This window comes from Oncorhynchus nerka, linkage group LG2, assembly GCF_034236695.1.
Source record: "Oncorhynchus nerka isolate Pitt River linkage group LG2, Oner_Uvic_2.0, whole genome shotgun sequence".
Lineage (NCBI taxonomy): Eukaryota > Metazoa > Chordata > Actinopteri > Salmoniformes > Salmonidae > Oncorhynchus > Oncorhynchus nerka.
In genome coordinates, this window is record NC_088397.1 from 41,408,304 (window position 1) to 41,429,516 (window position 21,213).

The 21,213-nt window shown below is 41.7% G+C and overlaps 1 protein-coding gene across 1 annotated transcript in view; it reads right to left on the bottom strand.

Annotated features, from left to right (window-relative positions):
• The window catches only part of LOC115135347 (zinc finger E-box-binding homeobox 1-like), a 52,855-nt gene that overhangs the window by 12,920 nt on the left and 18,722 nt on the right, over positions 1 to 21,213 (bottom strand). Inside the window, exon 2 of the mRNA XM_029669970.2 lies at positions 1,700 to 2,029. Coding sequence (XP_029525830.1) covers positions 1,700 to 2,029 — 330 coding nt within the window. The remainder of the gene's footprint in view (positions 1 to 1,699; positions 2,030 to 21,213) is intronic.

A 21,213-nucleotide genomic window follows, 5' to 3' on the forward strand; every position in this document is an offset into this window, starting at 1 on the left:
GTTCTGATTTCGGTACGGTAACATCACCTCTTTGGTGCATGGAAATATTGCGACATTGTGGTGGGATGACTCTTTTGTCATGCTGCAGCATATTCAAAGACTATGCTTGTATCTTAAATGGCACTTAATACCTTATATATACTGAACAACTATCTAAAAACAACATGCAGCACTTTCAATGATTTTACTCAGTTACAGTTCTTATAAGGGGATCAGTCAATTGAAATAAATGTATTAGGCCTTAATCTATGGATTTCATATGACTGGGAATACAGATGTGCATCTGTTGGTCACAGATGCCTTAAAAAAAGGTAGGGGAGTGGTTTCTGGTGTGACCACCATTTTCCTCATGCAGCGTGACTCATCTCCTTTGCATAGAGTTGATCAGCCTGGAATGTTCTTCAATGGCTGTGTGAAGTTGCTGGATATTGGCTGGAATTGGAACACATGTAAATCCAGAGCATCCCAAACATGCTCAATGGGTGACATGTCTGGTGTGTATGCAGGCCATGGAAGAACTGGGACATTTTCAGCTTCTAGGAATTGTGTACAGATCCTTGTGACATGGGGCCATGCAATATCATGCTGAAACATGAGGTGATGGCGGAAGATGAATGGCACGACAATGGGCCTCAGGATCTTGTCACTGTATCGCTGTGCATTAAAATTGCAATCAATAAAAATGCAATTGTGTTTGTTCTCCATAGCTTATGCCTGCCCAGACTAGAACCCCACCACCACCATGGGGCATCTGTTCACCATGTTGACATTAGCAAACCGCTAGCCCACACAACGCCAAAAACGTGGTCTCCGGTTGTGAGGCCAGTTGAACATACTGCCAAATTCTCTAAAATGACGTTGGAGGTGGCTTATGGTAGAGAAATGAACATTAAATTCTCTGGCAACAGCTCTGGTGGACATTCCTGCAGTCAGCATGCTAATTGCACAAACTTGAGATATTTGTGGCATCGTGTTGTGTGACAAAACTGCACATTTTAGAGTGGCCTTTTATTGCACAAGGGGTACCTTTGTAATGATCATGCTGTTGAATAAGCTTTTTGATATGCCACACCTGTCAGGTGGATGGTTTATCTTGGCAAAGGATATCTTGGCACTAACAGGGATGTAAACAAATTTGTGCAAAACAGTTTTGAGAAATAAGCTTTTTGTGCACATGGGACATTTCTGGGATCTTTCAATTCAGCTCAAGGAACACTTTACATGTTGCGTTTATATTTTTGTTCAGTATAGTACACTACTTTTGACCAAAGCTCTATGGTAGTAGTGCACTATAGGGTGCCATTTGGGATATTTGGGACAAACAAATCTTGGTTAACCCAGAACTAAAGTCTTGCATAATTGGTCAGATGCTCAATTAAGTTCTGGATCATATGTGTTAAGAGAAGGCATAGAACGAGTATTGGAACCGGAATGAAAAGCTCCACCCTTTTTCTTTCTAGTTGCAGGTAAGTCTATAGGCCAAATGTCCCCTCCCCTTCCAAAATTCGAAAGATACAAAAACCTGCGAAATCGTGATTTGTCCAAAGCACCGGAAACTAATACTGCTCGTTATCTCACGCATCCCGTTGTATCATGACAGATCTATGGTACCATCCTTGTTTAAGTAGTCTGTCCATAAGAGAATAGGGACAAACCAAGACTGAAGAAGAAAAAGTGTGACCTTTGTTGATAAGCTTACTATAGGTCTTGAGTGATCCCTGCTCCCTCTCTCCATCCTTGTCCTCCATGGTTAGCCCACTCCCAGGGCTCTCCTCCTCCTCGGCCCCCTCTGCCCAGTGGCCCCCTCTGGGCCTGGGGCTGAGGCTTAGGTTGTGGGGCCGAGTTGAGAGGCCCCTAGGGCTGGGGCTGCCTGCTGGCTCAGTCCCCTCCCCGTCACCCTCTCCCTCGCTGGGGGTCAGACTGGTCTTGTCCAGGCTGTCCTGATAGTCCTGGACCTCTAGGCTCCACAAACCCACCTTATCATCATCCTTCCCCTCCGAGCCCAGCGAACTGGCCTGCTCAATGTCCACTGTCGAGAGTGTGTGAGAGAGAGAGAGAGAGAGAGAGAGAGAGAGAGAGAGAGAGAGAGAGAGAGAGAGAGAGAGAGGAGGGTGGAAAGGAGGTTTATAAGTTACATACAGTATTAGGTCATTTTATTTCACTCTCGTTAGAATCTAAATTAATTAAGAGTCTACTTAAATAAAGTACAAAAATATTACATTATAAAAGAAACCTTACATTTAAAACCTAATCCCCCTCAATTCCCCTCAATTATTAGTTCAAGTGGTGGCTATTTTCACAGGGTTAATAGAACTCTTCTGTTATTTTTGACATTGCGTTGCTGACATATCTAATACAGTGAGAGAACATTTTAAAAGGCAAAATGCACCGACATAACTGGAAAGTGTATAAAACAGCAGAGTACAACACATCAAAGTGTGAGAGTGCTATTGTATCCAGGGCCACTTTTTTCCACCGGGGAGACAATGAATGATTATCAAACACACGCACACACACACATGCAAGCACACACACACACATGCAAGTAGACACACACACATCTGAGAGGGACCATATAAGCCACTTTTTTCCCATCATGAAGACAATTCATGTGGATCACAAACACATGCAGGGGATTTCAACTGTAGACTCTTATTTCCCAAACTCTCCTGAGGTCTCTCTCTTTCTATCTCTTTCCCCTCACTCTGATTAGCAATATCTAATCCTTACTACATAGAACCATGCATTCACTTTGATGGGTTAATATAGAACTTTACTTTTTAACAGGGCAGCTCTTTGAGGCACACGGTTGGCACATGAAAATAAGTGTTTATGTTTCTCTATGAAAAACGGTGTAAGTCACTTCAAACAAAGCCAAACAAAAACACAACAGTTCATAAACTATAAAATTCAGCTCTGCAACGTTCACTGGGTATGGCGGGGACATTTCCACATTCTGAAATGGCATTTTTGTATCAGTTGTATCATTAGAATGTGATACAAAACGAGGCAACTCGTGCTTTAGGACCATACGGACACCTCCTAGGGTAGGCTGTTTGGAGTGTTTATCCGGCTGGATATAAAAAAATATATAATAATATTTAGCTATGTCCCCCTCCCTTCTAAAAGCAAATTTACGTCCCTGTTAAAATTAGAACTCGCACATACGGTTTTGTAGAGCATGTATGAGTACAGACATTGAACGAAAGTATTGCGTCTGAATTATGAATTGTAGCTCAGTTGGTAGAGGGTGGTGCTTGTAATGCCAGGGTACTGGGTGCAATTCCTGGGCCCACCCATATTTAAAATATATGCAGGCATGACTTTCAGATGCTTTGGATAAAAGCGTCTGCTAAATGGCATTGATATATAAAGTGGGAAACATTTTCAGCTTCGCTCTGACCGCATTGGCAATATCTAATCATTACCACATAGAACCATACATTCACTTTGATATGTCTAGCACTGCACAGAACCATTCACTTTGATGGGTTTATATACAGTACATAATTTCATATCACTAAAGACGAAGCTCTGATGTGTGTGACTTTGACAATATTTTCCACTAGATACAGTATGTGCTGAAATGGCACTGATAGGAGCAGTGTTGGCAAAGTAAAAATGTCATCCTGCAGTTTGTTTCCTCGTGTATTGATTGTTTAAAACTCCTACTGTTCATGTGACATCAAATGAAGGCAAACACACAAGCTACATATTTTCCGTTAAATAAACACAAAAATACAACCTAAACACAGACGTCGATACCTTAACAAATGAGAACTCGGAGAGGGTACAGTACAGCATGTGTACACACTTTGAATGAGATGTTTTTATTATGTATTTACTGTTATGAAGTCATGGAATTAATCACTGGCCTGTATTCAGTTCATAGGCATGTGAATTACTTGCAGCTTTGCTATGAGTACATCGTAAATGGCTATTTGTGAAGCCGTTTTACATTTACATCTCCAAGGAATGACTCTAGGTATGACTGGATTTCTATTCTCTTCTCATTTAAAAAAAATAATAATGGAAATGACCCCCTAGGTTTTTGTCTTACGTTATGTGATTGTGTTCACACACGGTGAGTAAGCAGATTGAGTTCATGTTTGGGGAACCCACTGCCATTTTAGAAGAAAAAATATATATTGGTAAAATGAGACACACTTGTATCATTCTCACTGACTGCATATACAGAAGAGCTGAGGTGAGTAAATTCAGACGTGACCTTTATAGTTATGACTGTGATGCTTTGACTGTCGTGGAGAGGTGGGCCGGTGGGCTCGAGGGGCAGCCCAGAAATGCAGCTATTTCATTTCCAGCATCCTCAGTTTCGCTCTGCTCTCTCACAGTAAATGCATGCTCCGGCTGACTTGCAGGGAGCGTGGTTCACAACGCCCCACGCTAAATTCACTAGTCATCAACTCCGTATTAAACAAGGTTACTCTTCTTCCAGACTCATATCAAACATCTCCAATCGAAAATCAAATCAAGAGTCGGCTTTCTATTCCGCAACAAAGCCTCCTTCACTCATGCCGCCAAGCTTACCCTAGTAAAACTGACTATCCTACCGATCCTCGACTTCGGCGATGTCATCTACAAAATTGCTTCCAACACTCTACTCAGCAAACTGGATGCAGTTTATCACAGTGCCATCCGTTTTGTCACTAAAGCACCTTATACAACCCACCACTGCGACTTGTATGCTCTAGTCGGCTGGCCCTCGCTACATATTCGTCGCCAGACCCACTGGCTCCAGGTCATCTACAAGTCCATGCTAGGTAAAGCTCCGCCTTATCTCAGTTCACTGGTCACGATGGCAACACCCATCCGTAGCACGCGCTCCAGCAGGTGTATCTCACTGATCATCCCTAAAGCCAACACCTCATTTGGCGCCTTTCGTTCCAGTACTCTGCTGCCTGTGACTGGAACAATTGCAAAATCGCTGAAGTTGGAGACTTTTATCTCCCTCACCAACTTCAAACATCAGCTATCTGAGCAGCTAACCGATCGCTGCAGCTGTACATAGTCTATTGGTAAATAGCCCACCCATTTTCACCTACCTCATCCCCATACTGTTTTTATTTATTTACTTTTCTGCTCTTTTGCACACCAATATCTCTACCTGTACATGACCATCTGATCATTTATCACTCCAGTGTTAATCTGCAAAATTGTAATTATTCGCCTACCTCCTCATGCCTTTTGCACACATTGTATATAGACTCCCCTTTTTTTTCTACTGTGTTATTGACTTGTTAATTGTTTACTCCATGTGTAACTCTGTGTTGTCTGTTCACACTGCTATGCTTTATCTTGGCCAGGTCGCAGTTGCAAATGAGAACTTGTTCTCAACTAGCCTACCTGGTTAAATAAAGGTGAAATAAAAAAATAAAAAAATAAAATTCACTGCCGTACCAGATATTAGAAGCACAGAGGGAGCTATTTTTCTGCTCTGCTATGAGCTGAGAGTGAGATAACTCCTATAAAGACTTTGAAGAGGCAAAATGAGGATGTACTGGGCCGAGTTGTTAGGCATCTCCTCTGTCTGTCTTATCACTGAAGTTGGTGTCAGTACAGTGATGTAGATATTAATATGGTGAGTGTTCTTGTTCTCAGACAGTCCTCCAAACAGTCCCCTGAGGACCCACTGATCGACAGCCTCAACCATGTGATGCAGCAGAGTAGCGCGATTAAAGGTTACAATCCCATCCCACGAAACATGCAAAATGACAGTTGTCCTGTGTTCTCACTTGTGTTCTACTCTCCAATTCCTCTCCTCTCCTTCTCTCCTGTCTCCTCCTTCCTAGCCCCTGCACTGTTCAGCCTCTCTTGGATTTATTGGTTCTTACCCAATATAAAAGAGTTTGTGAAGAATGCACTTGCTATCCAAATAAATAAATCAAGTGTGCAGATAATGAAAGCAATTCCCAGGCCAGGTTGTGTGATGCTGCTTTAATGACAGCACATGCCGTACAGTGTCATTCACTGTTATAGGAGAGAAAAATGTAATCCAATTTGGGAGGTAATGTGGACCAGACCAAAGTTCTCTCTCTCACTGGTAGGTTGGGACTGACTGTATGGCTGAGCCCAAGTGGCACCCTACTCCCTACATAGTGCACTACGTTTGGCCAGAGCCTTATGGGCCCTGGTCAAAAGTAGTGCGCTTATATAGCGAGTTGGGTGTGATTTGGAGTGTACTATATGTCTTACAGAGAAATCCCAGCAGGAATTAGAGTTTCGTCTCAACTACATGCTGCAACACGGGCCATATAGTTGTACCTCTCTATCTCCCGTCATTTCAGGAAATAGATTGGATCACAATTTCATCCCATGTAAAAGGAATGTAATGTAGTCTCTCTGTCTTTCCACAGTTCAGCTAGATCTCAGTGAAGGGAGATACAGTAGGAGCGACCAAGCCTAACTCTGGAGCCATCTACTGTACTGAAGCAAGATATTATACCATGTGGTGTGGCAACAAAGTTGACGTTAAATTTGACTATAAAATAGATTAAAATCATTTGTATTTTGAAAAGAGTTTAAATATAAAGCAATTCTGCAGCCTACTCCATTCTCTGTCAGTCAGTCATTACAAAGCTATATAAATGCAATATTAGCAAAACTTTTGATAAGTCAATTATCCCATTAATCATTCATATTGGTAAAAGTCCTCATTAAATTGGTACCTTTCATAAATTAGATAAAGGCCCCTGAAATTATTTTATAATAATACACCTGCTCAGAGAAAGAGATTTCGTTTAAGAAGTCCTTTTTTACAAATCTAAAAAAGATAGGGCTAACAATGATTAGCACCCCTGTTTTCAGTACTCCAGCACCCTACCCTTGCGAGGATAATGACAACAATACTTTCCTAAAATGTTTTATGAGATTGGAGAACAAAATAGCCCAATAACATCAAATATGCACCACCATATTTTACCATAATTGATGAAAAATATATATATGTATATATTTGACCATATTTGGTGGTAAAATACGGTGGTGGATCTTCGATGTTATGGGGCTAGTTTGCTTCCACTGTCGTGGGGCCCTTTTCGAGGTCAACGGCATCATGAACTATACCAAGATGGCCGCAAGTGGATCTTCCAGCAAGACAATAACTACAAGCACTAATCAACATCCACAAAGAAACAGTTAATTGACCACAAAATCAACGTTTTGCAAGGGCGATCTCAAGTCTCCGGACATGAACCCTATTGAAAACCTGTGGTTTGAATTGAAGAGGGCTGTCCATAAGTGCAGATGAAGGATATAAAGGATCTGGAAAAATTCTGTATGAAGGAATGGTCTAAGATCCCTCCCAATGTGTTCTGCAATCTCAATAAAACATTTATAAAAAAGGCTAGTGTCATTATCCTCGCAAGGGGAGGATGCTACAGTACTGAAAACAGGGGTGCCAATCATTTTGACCACAACATTTTTGAGTTTTTTTTTTATAACTTGTTCAAACAAATCTCTTTCTCTGAGCAATTGTATTTGTACAAAATAATATCATTTCCCAAAATGTTTTACAGTCTTTTTTGCTCATCTATATCAAGGGTGGCAATTATGTGAATTTCTCAAAATACTTTTAGTTCCCTAAAATGGGGGACTATATGTACAAAAAGTGATGTAATTTGCAAGTGCCACCCGATATCGATGAAAATGAAAGCTGGAAGTCTGCACTTTAACCTCATAGTCATTATTGTATCATTTAAAATCCTAAATTCTGGAGTACAGAGCCAAAACACCGGCACGTGCCACTGTCCAATTACTTTTGGAACTCGCTGTATATATTTCAAACTCTATTATTAAAATGACATTCTAAAAGTGAAATTGGTTCACTCAAACATTTTGATTTTTATTATAAACCTAAATTATACTCTGACAATATTTTTGAGGTTCGGAGATTTGCACAGACTTGATGACTTCCAAGGAAATAAAATACCAATCTACGAAAAGGAGAATAAACCATGTGGGCCCCATATGACAGTAAATTAATTCATCACTACAGCTAAAAAGATCAATGAAAAAAAGAGGGAATTATGCATATTTCAAATGGTGGAGGGGAAATGGAGTCACTCACTATTATTGATCTTGAGGAATCTGACATGCAACGCAATGATAAAACAACAAGGAAATGCTAATCAAATGGCTACCCGGACACACCCCCTCTTTTACGCTGCTACTACTCTCTGTTTATTATCTATGCATAGTCACTTTACCTCTACCTACATGTACATATTACCTCAATTACCTCGACTAACCTGTGCTCCCTGCACATTGACTCTGACATTGACATTGTCTCGGTACCCCCTGTATATAACCTCGCTACTGCTCTTTAATTTAATGCAAATTAATTATTTTTTAATATTTTTTTTACTTCACACTTGTTTTTCTTAAAACTGCATGGTTGGTTAAGGGCTTGTAAGTAAGCATTTCACTGAAAGGTATTCGGTACACCTGTTGTATTCGGCGCATGTGAGAAATACAATTTGATTTGATTTGAAGTCAACAGTAAACATGCCGTACCCCACAAATTATGCAGCGCCCCCCCTTGGGTCAATTGAGATTTGCATGTGACTACCACATTTTTGTTCATTACTATAGATCCCGCCTTGGGCCATTCAGTGTAACTTTGGAAAGGCCGATTCTCTATGGCTAAATGCATCATTCACCCAAGTATCGTCCTAATCGGGCCAGTGGTGTCTGAGATATCACGTGTGACTAACGTCCTAACGGAGAGAGACAGATCCACCGTCACCTCCCCGATTTCCTCGTGGGGGACAGTTAAATTAGTCAAATGGCTAAGTATTTTTAACCGTATTTCAGATTAATTAAAGGGGTGATACTGAAGGGGTGATACTAAAGGGGTGAACGATTTGGATAAAATGTCAAATGTACACTTTTCAAAATATCTGAATGCCTTTACTTAGCAACAATCAGACATGGCAAAGATGCCATTGGGGCAGCCGTAAACAAGCGCTTTCACACGGCCAACTGTTGTTCAACATAACGTCCAGAAAATCAGTATGTTTCTCGCCCCACCATGTGGTAGTCACATGCAAATCTCAATTGACCCAAGGGGGGGCGCTGCATAATTTGTGGGGTACGGCATGTTTACTGTTGCCTTCAAATCAAATTCTGTCAAACTCTCTGAAGAAATAGAAATGAAATTCGCAATTTTACAGCCGTGTTACCACATGAAGGTATAGGAGAGGAGGCCACATGGACAGGAATGGCAGCAGCATTTCTCAAGACACAGAGGAAATTGTAATGGTGGGGCGAGCAAAACACACGCTTGTGCAGTATAGAACTAAAACTCATAAAAGCTATCTACATTAATGTACTTTTCTTGTGCAAAAAAAACAACATCTTATTGATACAGGGAACGTATTGGAAGAAATTCGCGAGTTACTTTAAAATATATATATAATGTTTTGAAAAACAAACAAACTCCCTAATAGACAAGATACCATTTCTCTCACAATAACCAAAATGTGAAACACTATGTTTACACATATTTAGACAGAGACACACATGCAGGAGCAAGCAGGAAATAGTTACAGTAGCCTACCTATGATGACTGTAGCACAGGCAGAAGATCCATACTGTATTAATCTTGAAGTTCCACAATGATGATGATGATGATGAAGAGGATTTATTTAGGACATTTTAGAGATCAACTAGCCCAAAACACTAACGCAACGCAATGTCTGAATTATAGCAAATACCAAAGCAGCTATTTGACATTCTTGCAATGAGTCAGAGGCACCACATCTAAGAACAAACACCTCCCACTCCAACGCTTCTATCAACACTGTCAGTCTGTCAGGGAGGCAGGCAGGTCCATCGCTCTCTCTGCCCTCGTTTGGCCTGGTCTGATAGCACACAGATAGAGCAAGGCCACATTGCAGAGAGGGAACCAGGACATTATAGCAAAGCATTCAGTATATCAAAGATGCCTATTTGCCTCTAAATTATAAACTGGTAATAGATTAGACATCAACTACGGTACTGGCCACACATATTTACTAATATGCAGAACAACCATTCGTATTGTTCAATTGATTGGTGGTAGAATAAATCCTTAATAATTACTCTGCATCAAACTCATGTCGATAAAGCTTTTACAACAGCCTTATATTTAGCTGCAGCTTTATAACATTCTTCCTGTAGAGTAAAGGGTAGAACAAGTGTCTGTCTATTAATGGTCAGATAATTAACCTACAGGTTATTAACAGGGCAGATACTGTACTATAAGTGTGTACATTTTAGGCCCACTACAGTAAGTGTGTATATTTTAGGCACACTACCGTCAGACTTGCAGAGACACTTGCCCTGATGTACTGTGCAGTAGGCCACACTGTTGTATTGCTGCAGAAGAGTAAACGTTCATGCTATAAAACTGTGCTACTGGGATGGACTCCCTGGAGGCGAAAGAAAGGCAACACCTGTTCAGGCCTGGTGCTGGCATGCAGAGAAGAATGATTGAAAAAAAAAAGATGAGAAGAGCTGCACACTCTGGGAGCTCAGATGCAATCATTTTATAAGCAATGTTTCGACAGCTAAGACCTTTGCTCCCTTCGGTCTCAGTGTAGAGATCCACGTGAAGCCAGTCGTGTGATTAATGTCTTTATTGCTATCCATTGTAAATCATGTTTGCAGGCCTATGTAGCCAAATTGTATTTATGATCTAATGTTATCCATTCATGCTTTTTTTTTACATGTTCTATTTATGTCACTAAATCAACCACTGAAATCAAGCCACAGCCAGCCATGATTACATACTGTGTGTCCTTTCAAACTACATAATGTTTCGAACACTATATGTTTGTCATTATACCCTGATGAAGACGGCTTGTCTGTCGAAACATTGGTTCTAAAAATCTGTGCTCCTAGAGTGCGCGGGTCTCCTTTTCTTTTTCTGCTGGGAGGGCCAACATGGGTCATATCAGTTTCATGTATGATGGGGTGGAGAGCATAAGTTACCATTAGTAATACGTGGGTGTTTATCAGTAAATGTCTTTGTGGCGTGTGTGGCTTCTCTCTGCAACTGCGTAGGCGTGAATGTGTTTGTGGAAGAAAGAGATAATGAGATAGAGAGACAGAGAGAGATATATATACAGTGGGGCAAAAAAGTATTTAGTCAGCCACCAATTGTGCAAGTTCTCCCACTTAAAAAGATGAGAGAGGCCTGCAATTTTCATCATAGGTACATGTCAACTATGACAGACAATATTAGAAAAAAAATCCAGAAAATCGCATTGTAGGATTTTTCATGGATTTATTTGCAAATTATGGTGGAAAGTAAGTATTTGGTCAATAACAAAAGTTTATCTCAATACTTTGTTATATACCCTTTGTTGGCAATGACAGGGGTCAAATGTTTTCTGTAAGTCTTCACAAGGTTTTCACACACTGTTGCTGGTATTTTGGCCCATTCCTCCATGCAGATCTCCTCTAGAGCAGTGATGTGTTGGGGCTGTTGCTGGGCAACACAGACTTTCAACTCCCTCCAAAGATTTTCTATGGGGTTGAGATCTGGAGACTGGCTAGGCCACTCCAGGACCTTGAAATGCTTCTTACGAAGCCACTCCTTCGTTGCCCGGGAGGTGTGTTTGGGATCATTGTCATGCTGAGAAAGACCCAGCCACGTTTCATCTTCAATGCCCTAACTGATGGTAGGCTTTGTTACTTTGGTCCCAGCTCTCTGCAGGTCATTCACTAGGTCCCCCCGTGTGGTTCTGGGATTTTTGCTCACCGTTCTTGTGATCATTTTGAACCCGCGGGGTGAGATCTTGCGTGGAGCCCCAGATCGAGGGAGATTATCAGTGGTCTTGTATGTCTTCCATTTCCTAATAATTGCTCCCACAGTTGATTTCTTCAAGCCAAGCTGCTTATCTATTGCAGATTCAGTCTTCCCAGATTCAGTCTTCCTATTGCAGATTCAGTCTTTGACAGCTCTTGGGTCTTGGCCATAGTGGAGTTTGGAGTGTGATAATTTGCAAATCATTTCATGAAAAATCCTACAATGTGATTTTCTGGATTTTTTTTCTTCTAATTTTGTCTGTCATAGTTGAAGTGTTCCTATGATGAAAATGACAGGCCTCTCTCATCTTTTTAAGTGGGAGAACTTGCACAATTGGTGGCTGACTAAATACTTTTTTGCTCCACTGTATATAGAGAGAGACACAGAGAGAGAGAGAGAGAGAGAGAGAGAGAGAACAAGATAGAGAACAAGTGAGAGAGAGAGAGAGAGAGAGAGAGAACAAGAGCTAGTGTGTCACGCTGCTGGATATTGAAACGAAAGAAGATAGCAGGGGAAATTCCCTGAGCTCTCTCAAGTCAGCTAGAGACCAGACCCACTGCATCAAAAGACACAGTGCAGCATCACAGATCAGTCACTCCTTCTCTCTTTTGATGTCCTCATAAAAGCATGATGTAATAATTAAAAAGACATCACTCTATCAAGTAATCCACACACAGATTGCTGTGTCAGAGATGAAGAGATGAACATAGAAAGAGAGAAAACTAGAAAGAAGGGAGCTGCAGGGAGGAATTGAGCACTTTGTATCTTTCCTGCCAGTCATGTTTAGCCCATAGGTTTAGTCTGTGCAGAGGAGTGTCTAAGTATGAGTTCATGCCCACATAGTCGACGATGTTACTCACTAAACCCAGTACAGGAAGCAGAGTCGGCACCAGAAAGAATGAGTTGGACAGCCCTTTGATTTCCATAGGCTGGCAGGTTTTTTCGTGGGACCTCCTATGTGTGTACGTGCTTGCTCGTTCACAACTTGTTAAAATGGGCTTTGTATTAAAGACCGTAGGCATCTCGTGAGTTTCAAGTTTGGGGAGGTTTATAATTTATCCAACCATTTCTCCCGATCAGCGTGCCAGTTACGTTTTCGTTCCTTAAAATCATTATCACAAGGTTAATCATAAAAATCATAAAAGTTCAAATTCAACTAAGGCGAGAGCACCAGCCTCTGCCATATGGACACATTGATACACTGTGATCCATTGGCAGCTAAAGAAATTAGTGCATAGAACTCAGAGATAGCCTATAGGCCAATGCAGCAGTAAGCCTATAACTTCATCGTCAACTAAGTAAAATATGTAAATAGGCCTAAAGTCGACAAATAAAAACAGTCGAAAATATTTCACATTCATCTCTCTACTCCGCCTGTCTGCCTTCATCTCTATCTGTCTTGACTTGAGCTATTAATAGTGAAGTGCAACATTGTATCAAATCATCAACTGAAAGCTGTAGCTGTAGCTAGCAAACTTGCAACATTACATCAACTAACCTGTTCCGGGCCCTCAGAGTTTCCCGCACCAGTGAGCTCAGGACAGACCATCGGGACAGACAGCTCTTTTTTAATGACGTTTCCACTGGATATATGGAATCATCAGATCATTATGCTCTTTCACACCAAGGCTTGGTGATTATCGAAGCCGAGAGTGTTGCTGAAAAGATATTTCAAATACTTAAAACTATCATTCACAATGGATGTTAAAAACTTGACTGGCCTGCACAGAGCCCTGACCTCAACCCCATCGAACACCTTTGGGATGAATTGGAACGCTGACTGCGAGCCAGGCCTAATCGGCCAACATCAGTGCCCGACCTCACTAATGCTCTTGTGACAGAATGGAAGCAAGTCTCCGCAGCAATGTTCCAACATCTAATGGAAAGCCTTCCCAGAACAATGGAGACTGTTATATCTCCATATTAATACCCATGATTTTGGAATGAGATGTTCGATGAGCAGGTGTCCACATACTTTGGGTCATGTAGTGTTTGTCACCAGAGAAAGCATCTGAGCGAGTGAAACAGCGCCCCTCTATATGAAGTTAATGTATCTGATGCTGTCTGGCCAGAAATAGTATGACTCTTCTGGTCCAGACAGTATCAGATACAGGTGAAGTCGAAAGTTGACATACACCTTAGCCAAATACATTTAATCTCAGTTTTTCACAATTCCATTTAATCCTAGTAAAACATTTAATCCTAGTAAAAATCCCCTGTCTTGGGTCAGTTAGGATCTTTATTTTATCTTCAGAATGTGAAATGTCATAATAATAGTAGAGAGTGACTTATTTCAGCTTTTATTTCTTTCATCACATTCCCAGTGGGTCAAAAGTTTTGGGTAGCCTTCCACAAGCTTCCAACAATAAGTTTGATTTTCCCATGATGTCAAGCAAAGAGGCACAGAGTTTGAAGGTAGGCCTTGAAATACAGGCACAAGTACACCTCCAATTGACTCAAATGATCTCATTTAGCCTATCAGAAGCTTCTAATGCCATGACATAATTTTCTGCAATTTTCCAAGCTGTTTAAAGGAGCAGTCAACTTAGTGTATGTAAACTTCTGACCCACTGGATAAGGGAAATAATCGGTCTGTAAACAATTGTTGGAAAATGTACTTGTGTCATGCACAAAGTAGATGTCCTAACCGATATGCCAAAATTACAGTTTGTTAACAAGAAAATGTGTGGAGTGCTTGAAAAACGAGTTTTGAAGACTCCAACATAAGTGTATGTAAACTTCCGACTTCAACTGTACATGGTCTACACAGACTGAGACAGAGGTGCGCTGTTGCGTCTTTCTGTAGGCGCGTGTCTTGCTCAAATGAACTGTTAATATTTCTATATTTTATTTGGACAGGCAAGGTCGTGCGGTAGGGTGGGCCAGGCCTCCTAAGGCCCACCCATAAGGCCGGACCTGACAGGAAGAGGCTTTAATAATTGTCTGAACAAACCAGAGCCCTCCTCTGGTTGGCTCTGGTGAGACAGAAATAATTTCAATGTTATACGGTTGCGACTGTATGTATGCTTTGGCGTATGCAGGCAAGGGAATGTCATAAGGATTTGTTTTTGTTAGCGGCTACATGTACAACTATTGCAATGAGAATTGTAGGGATGTAAAGTTGAAACAAAAAAATTTGAAAACTCGCTCTTAAAAAATCATATTGACTACAGTTAAGTTAGCCTACTCATGTACCACTGGAAGGTTTTAAATATACAACAACAACGAAAAGTCAAAAGGTCCACACGCATAGCCTACAAATGGAAAGAGACCCGCAGTGCACGATATTGATGTTGGGGATGCTGTCCCTTTTAAACAACGTTTTTATCGTGTCTCATTGGAGAAGCTACGTAACTTGGACTCAGAGATGAAGTACATGCTAGTTATTGATATGGTTCTGGTTTTTGATCAGTTGCATTTGTGTATTTGTGTGGTGTGATTGTAGGTTTTGTTTTCGGGTCCTTGTTAGTCCCCGATTTTTATGGGAGGGGGTGTTACGCCCCCCTCGCTCTCCCTGCCTCCTTCTCCTTGTTTGTGTTTTTATTTTCAGATTGGGGACTGGTGGAGCTGATTGGGTCGTTAAGGTGACAAGTTGCACCTGGATTTGAGATCAAATAGGAGATAAAAGTTTATGGTGCCCAGGCATCTCTCTCTCTCTCTCTCTCTCTCTCTCTCTCTCTCTCTCTCTCTCTCTCTCTCTCTCTCTCTCTCTCTCTCTCTCTCTCTCTCTCTCTCTCTCTCTCTCTCTCTCTCTCTCAGCACCATTTTGTTTTGTGATCTGGTTGATTATGGTTTTTGATTAGGTGCACCCTTCAACACTTACACACATTTTACCTTATGCATCTCCATCACACCCCTCACATGCCTACTTTCACACTTCACAGGTTAGTTTTCCTTTGTAGTTTTATACTTCGTTAGTTATTTAATATTTTTGTTTCTCCTTAATTGCCAACGTGTGGACTCCCTTGTCTGTCACCATCTAAGAGCCAGGTCTGTTGGCATCGACAGCATGCAACATATTTCAACCAGATCTTCTTCAGGCAATGCAACATGACTGTGAGCAGGAGGTCTAGAGGATTAGAAAGTGCAGAGCACCAATCTACTGTATCTATCTATCTACATCAGTGATAGGGGATCGGGGTCTCATGAAGGAAATGCACAGCAACAGTCCAAACCACAGAAAGGGTTAACAACGGATGTACCTGTACTGTTGTTCAGTCTCATATTGACTCATTTCACTCACTGTGTTGTGAAGCGAGGGGAGGCTGAGAACAGAATGAGAAGGACAATAGGAGAAGGAGAAGATAGGCAAATACAGTGGGGCAAATAAGTATTTAGTCAGCCACCAATTGTGCAGGTTCTCCCACTTAAAAAGATGAGAGAGGCCTGTAATTTGCATCATAGGTACACTTCAACTATGACAGACAAAATGAGAGAAACAAATCCAGAAAATCACATTGTAGGATTTTTAATGAATTTATTTGCAAATTAAACTTGCACAATTGGTGACTGACTAAATACTTTTTTGCCACACTGTAGATAGAGTGAAGAGTTTTGGCTTAAACTCCCAGTTTGATTTTAAACTGAAACCTTTTTTCATCTTTGTCTTTCCAAGTCTTCGACAGGGACTTCACATTAGGTGGTTACAGTGTAACACCTGATCGTATGGCAACATACACAAACAGCAATTATCCAAAATCATCTAGATAGCAAGCCAAGAAAACCTCACTTTCCTCCCACCATTTCCCCTAATATTCTAAATTTGGAGAAATGGAGAGATATGGTGTGAGAGATTAGCCTATATGGATCTGTTTGTGTGTGTGTACTTGTGTGAATGCATGCACTTGTGTATACAGCGCAGTCGGAAAGTATTCAGTATTCCCTTGACTTTTTCCACATTTTGTTAGGTTACCGCTTTATTCTAAATCTACATACAATACCCGATAATGACGAAGCAAAAACAGGTTTTTAGAAATGTTTGCTACTTTATTTAAAATAAAAACAGAAATATCACATTTACATAAGTATTCAGACCCTTTACGCAGTACTTTATTGAAGCACTTTTGGTAGTGATTACAGCCTCGAGTCTTCTTGGGTACGACACTACATGCTTGGCACACCTGCATTTGGGGAGTTTCTCCCTTTCTTCTCTGCAGATCCTCTCAAGCTTTGTTAGGTTGGATGTGGAGCATTGCTGAATAGCTTAATTCAGGTCTCTCCTGAGATGTTCGATCGGGTTCAAGTACGGGCTCTGGCTGGGCCACTCAAGGACATTCAGAGACTTGTACCGAAGCCACTCCAGGTCATTGTCCTGTTGAAGTTTGAACCGTCGCCCCAGTCTAAGGTCCTGAGCACTCTAGAGCAGGTTTTCATCAAGGATCTCTCTGATGAGTCCAAATGTTCAATTTTTGGTTCCAACCGCCATGTCTTTGTGAGACGCTGAGTTGGTGAACAGATGATCTCTGCATGTGTGGTCCACCATGAAGCAAGGAGGAGGAGGTGTGATGTTGTGGGGATGCTTTGCTGGTGACACTGTCTGTGATTTATTTAGAATTCAAGGCACACTTAACCAGCATGGCTACCACAGCATTCTGTAGCGATACGCCATCCCATCTGGTTTGCGCATAGTGGGACTATCATTTGTTTTTCAAAATGACAATGACCCCAAACACACCTCCAGGCAGTGTAAGGGCTATTTGACCAAGAAGGAGAGTGATGGAGTGCTGCATCAGATGACCTGGCCTCCACAACCACCCGACCTCAACCCAATTGAGATGGTTTGGGAGGAGTTGGACCACAGAGTGAAGGAAAAGTATCCAACAAGTGCTCAGCATATGTGGGAAATCCTTCAAAACTGTTGGAAAAGCATTCCAGGTGAATCTCGTTGAGAGAATGCCAAGAGTGTGCAAAGCTGTCATCAAGCCAAAGGGTGGCTTCTTTGAATAATCATAAAATGTAAAATATATTTAGATTTGTTTAACACTTTTTTGGTTACTTCAAGATTCTATGTGTGTTATTTCATATGTTTGATATCTTCACTGTTATTCTACAATGTAGGAAATAGTCCAAATAAATAAAGACCCTTGAAAGAGTAGGTGTTCTAAAACTTTGACTGGTACTGTATGTATGTGTGTGTGTGTGCATGCATGTGTCTGTGTGTGTAATGGGAAATGGGATACCTACTCAGGCACCACTGAATGCATTCAACCCAACCACTCTGAATCAGAGAGTTGCGGGGGACTGCTTTAATCAACACCCACGTAATCCGGGGTGCAGTTGTTGTTGGGTTTTAACTGCCTTGCTCACGGGCAGAACGGCAGATTTTTCCACCATGCCAGCTCTGGGATTCAAACCAGTGCCCTTTCGGTTACTGTCCCAATACCTGCCGCCCCTCAAATGTCAGTGAGTGGAGTTGTGCACATTATTTTGAGGTGTCTTGCTCTATCCCTGTGCAGCTGTGCCTTGCCTGAGCTCTGTTCTATTCCATGTAGAGCGGTGGGATGTTGGGTTGGATAGGAATGCAAGGACACATGGAGGGACCAGTCCCACACACTCACCACACACATACACACAAACACACACCATACCGCATATGAATCAAAAACCCAACTCCAGTTCAGTTCATTAACTGCTCTGTCATCTCAAAGTCTCTCACACCACTCTATAAATACCTTACTTTCCCCAAAAATTTGTTTTCCCTTTTTTTCAGCACATGAAAATGCTTCACTGCATCTTCCAGTTCTTTCTGATGTGGGCTCTTTATTTTGTACATTTGAACAAAACCACACAATGGTGGTTCTGCGTCTAGAATATTAAAACATTCTCCTGGGGGAAGACAAAAGGTTTGAAGTTTTAATAGGGTAGTCTTAAATAAAACTCCTCTTTGAGTTTAACAGCTATATAATGTGGGACAGTTATGGGTTTCGTTTCTAGTTGAATTGCAACTTATTTTCTGTTACGGTCCGAGAGATCAGGGGGCTGAGGTCTGACTGGTATGCCTGGTATCCACAACACTGGGTGAATCCCAAATGGCTCCCTATTCCCTATAGAAACCTTTTGTCTCTCTACAACATCTTTATGATCTAAAACATCTTTATGAGATTGGGAATGAGGTGTTTTCACAGCAATACAAACACAGACACAAATGAATAAAGACAAAGGGATGAAATGTTGCATTATCGACCAAAACTAAATCTAGACAACAGAAGGATCAGATTTAAACATAAAGTAAACATCTATAAAGGTTGTTTCTCTGAGTTGTTCTTTGCTGCATGGTACTCTTGGGTGACTCAGCACATCAGCAAGGACAAAAGGAAACACTGGACATTGTTGGTCACCGCCTTTCAAATTGTGTTGCTTTATGGGGGCGGGGGGAATGGTCTAACTTGCACCTATATGTGACTACATGAACTTTACAGGAATCATGTGATCAAAGGTCGACTGCAAGTTGACTGCAAGTTTCTGCAGTTGCTCTTCACCAACTTCACAATAGAGCCTGTGGGAGGCTCTATTGTGAAGCAGTCATTAGGGTATTTTGTTTGACTCAAAGAACGTGACCAAAGAAGTGACTGAAACAGGACCAACTTTGCCGCAATTCACGTGTACAGTGGATATGCTCTAATGATGATATTTGGGGCTTTCTCTCTCACCATTTGATTGATATTTTCCGTTTATGAGACTGTGATCTGGGGGTTGGAGACATGTTTATTCCGACATTAAAAAGAACAACTTTTATAAACAATGGCAACACTGCTATGTTGCACTGAGCCTTGCTGTTGGAAAACCACATCAGTGTCCGACTTTTCGGCTGTTGCAGACGCACCTCCCCCGACTTCACTCCTCTACAGCCGGTTGCTTTCGCCTTACCACTCAAACGAGCCCCATGACTCTTCCACTCTTTCCCTCCTTTTACACACATACAGGGCACCCCCCTCTGGTACATACTGGTATTACATTGTTTCAATAGACCATCTTTCACAGTCATGACACAACTCAGCCTCTGTTTATCATTTTTCTTGGTGATGCCGCCCAGGTGAATATATGAAGAGATTTTTCACAATTCATCTTTCCTAGATGCATCCTCTCTCCTCTCCTCCATCTCAAAACGCATTGGAGAAGAAAGTCTGAGGGGCGGGACCATGGACCTTCTCCTTCAATACGGTTGAAGGAGGAAAAAAAGAGAATGCAAGGAATCGTCACAAGACGAATTGAGCCATGGACTATCTGGCTGATGTTGTACTTAATTTAACACCAATATATAGGGCCTTGCTATAGATATGACCACACACACACACACACACACACACACACACACACACACACACACACACACACACACACACACACACACACACACACACACACACACACACACACACACACACACACACACATGCACGTTGTTGGTAGGATCTCACACACACACTCTGATAGGATACAGTGTAAACTGAGTCATGTGCTTTCTGCTCTATGAGAAAATGTCAGTTCAGTGAGCTGCTGAAGTGTTGAAGTGCTTTCTAGAATTTTGAGTTGATGTCTAATAAAACGACATTAAGGACGTTTAACCTCCCAAACAACCTGCCGTGTTTGTGTGTGTGTGTGTGTGTGTGTGCGTGTGTGTGTGTGTGTGCATACGTGCAAGCATGTGTGTGTAGTCTTGTGTGATTGCGATTGTGAGCGTCTGCCATATGTGAGCATGCTAGCAACTGTGTGTATGTGGGGGCGTGTGTCTGTGTGTATGTGTGTGTGTGTACTAGCAACAGTGCATTTATGTGTGTGTATTTAGATGTGTGTGGTGATGTGCGTGTGAAACAGAGCCAACACCTTAAAAAAATCTACTAATTAAACTGTGTGAAAAGTGCAGAACTACCGCACCAGAGAGAGAATATGTGCATGTCATTACTGCCTGCATTGCTGACACTGACCCAGATCGAAGAAAAAAAAGAACAGAACAAAGAAAGAGTGAGTGAGAGAGAGAGAGAGAGCGGGAGAGAGTGTGTGTGCATGTGTCCATGCACGCGTGTGTGTGGCAAGGGATAATTTTTTTTTTTTTTTTTTTAAATCTATGGAATAAAAACTCAAATTCAACTAGAAAAAAAGGGTTCGGTTTAAAAAGCAAACTGGGAGTTTAAGAGTATCTTTGAAGTATATCACAAACCCTGTGACTGGGATTAGAGCTGTGTTAAGTCGAAGCAGAAGTTGTGTGCCTGGCCATGGGGCTTTGATGGCTGTGCTGTGGTGTTTGAAGTGGTTAGCAGAGGGATGGGAGCAGCGTGTGGCGTCAGTGGGACAGACGGGAGGCGGGGGGCAGGTGGGAGACATGGGAGAGTTAGGGAGGGGGAGGGAGGGGGAGAGGCAGGGTGGCGACAGCACAGGGCTGGGGAGCGGGGGGTGGAGGAGAG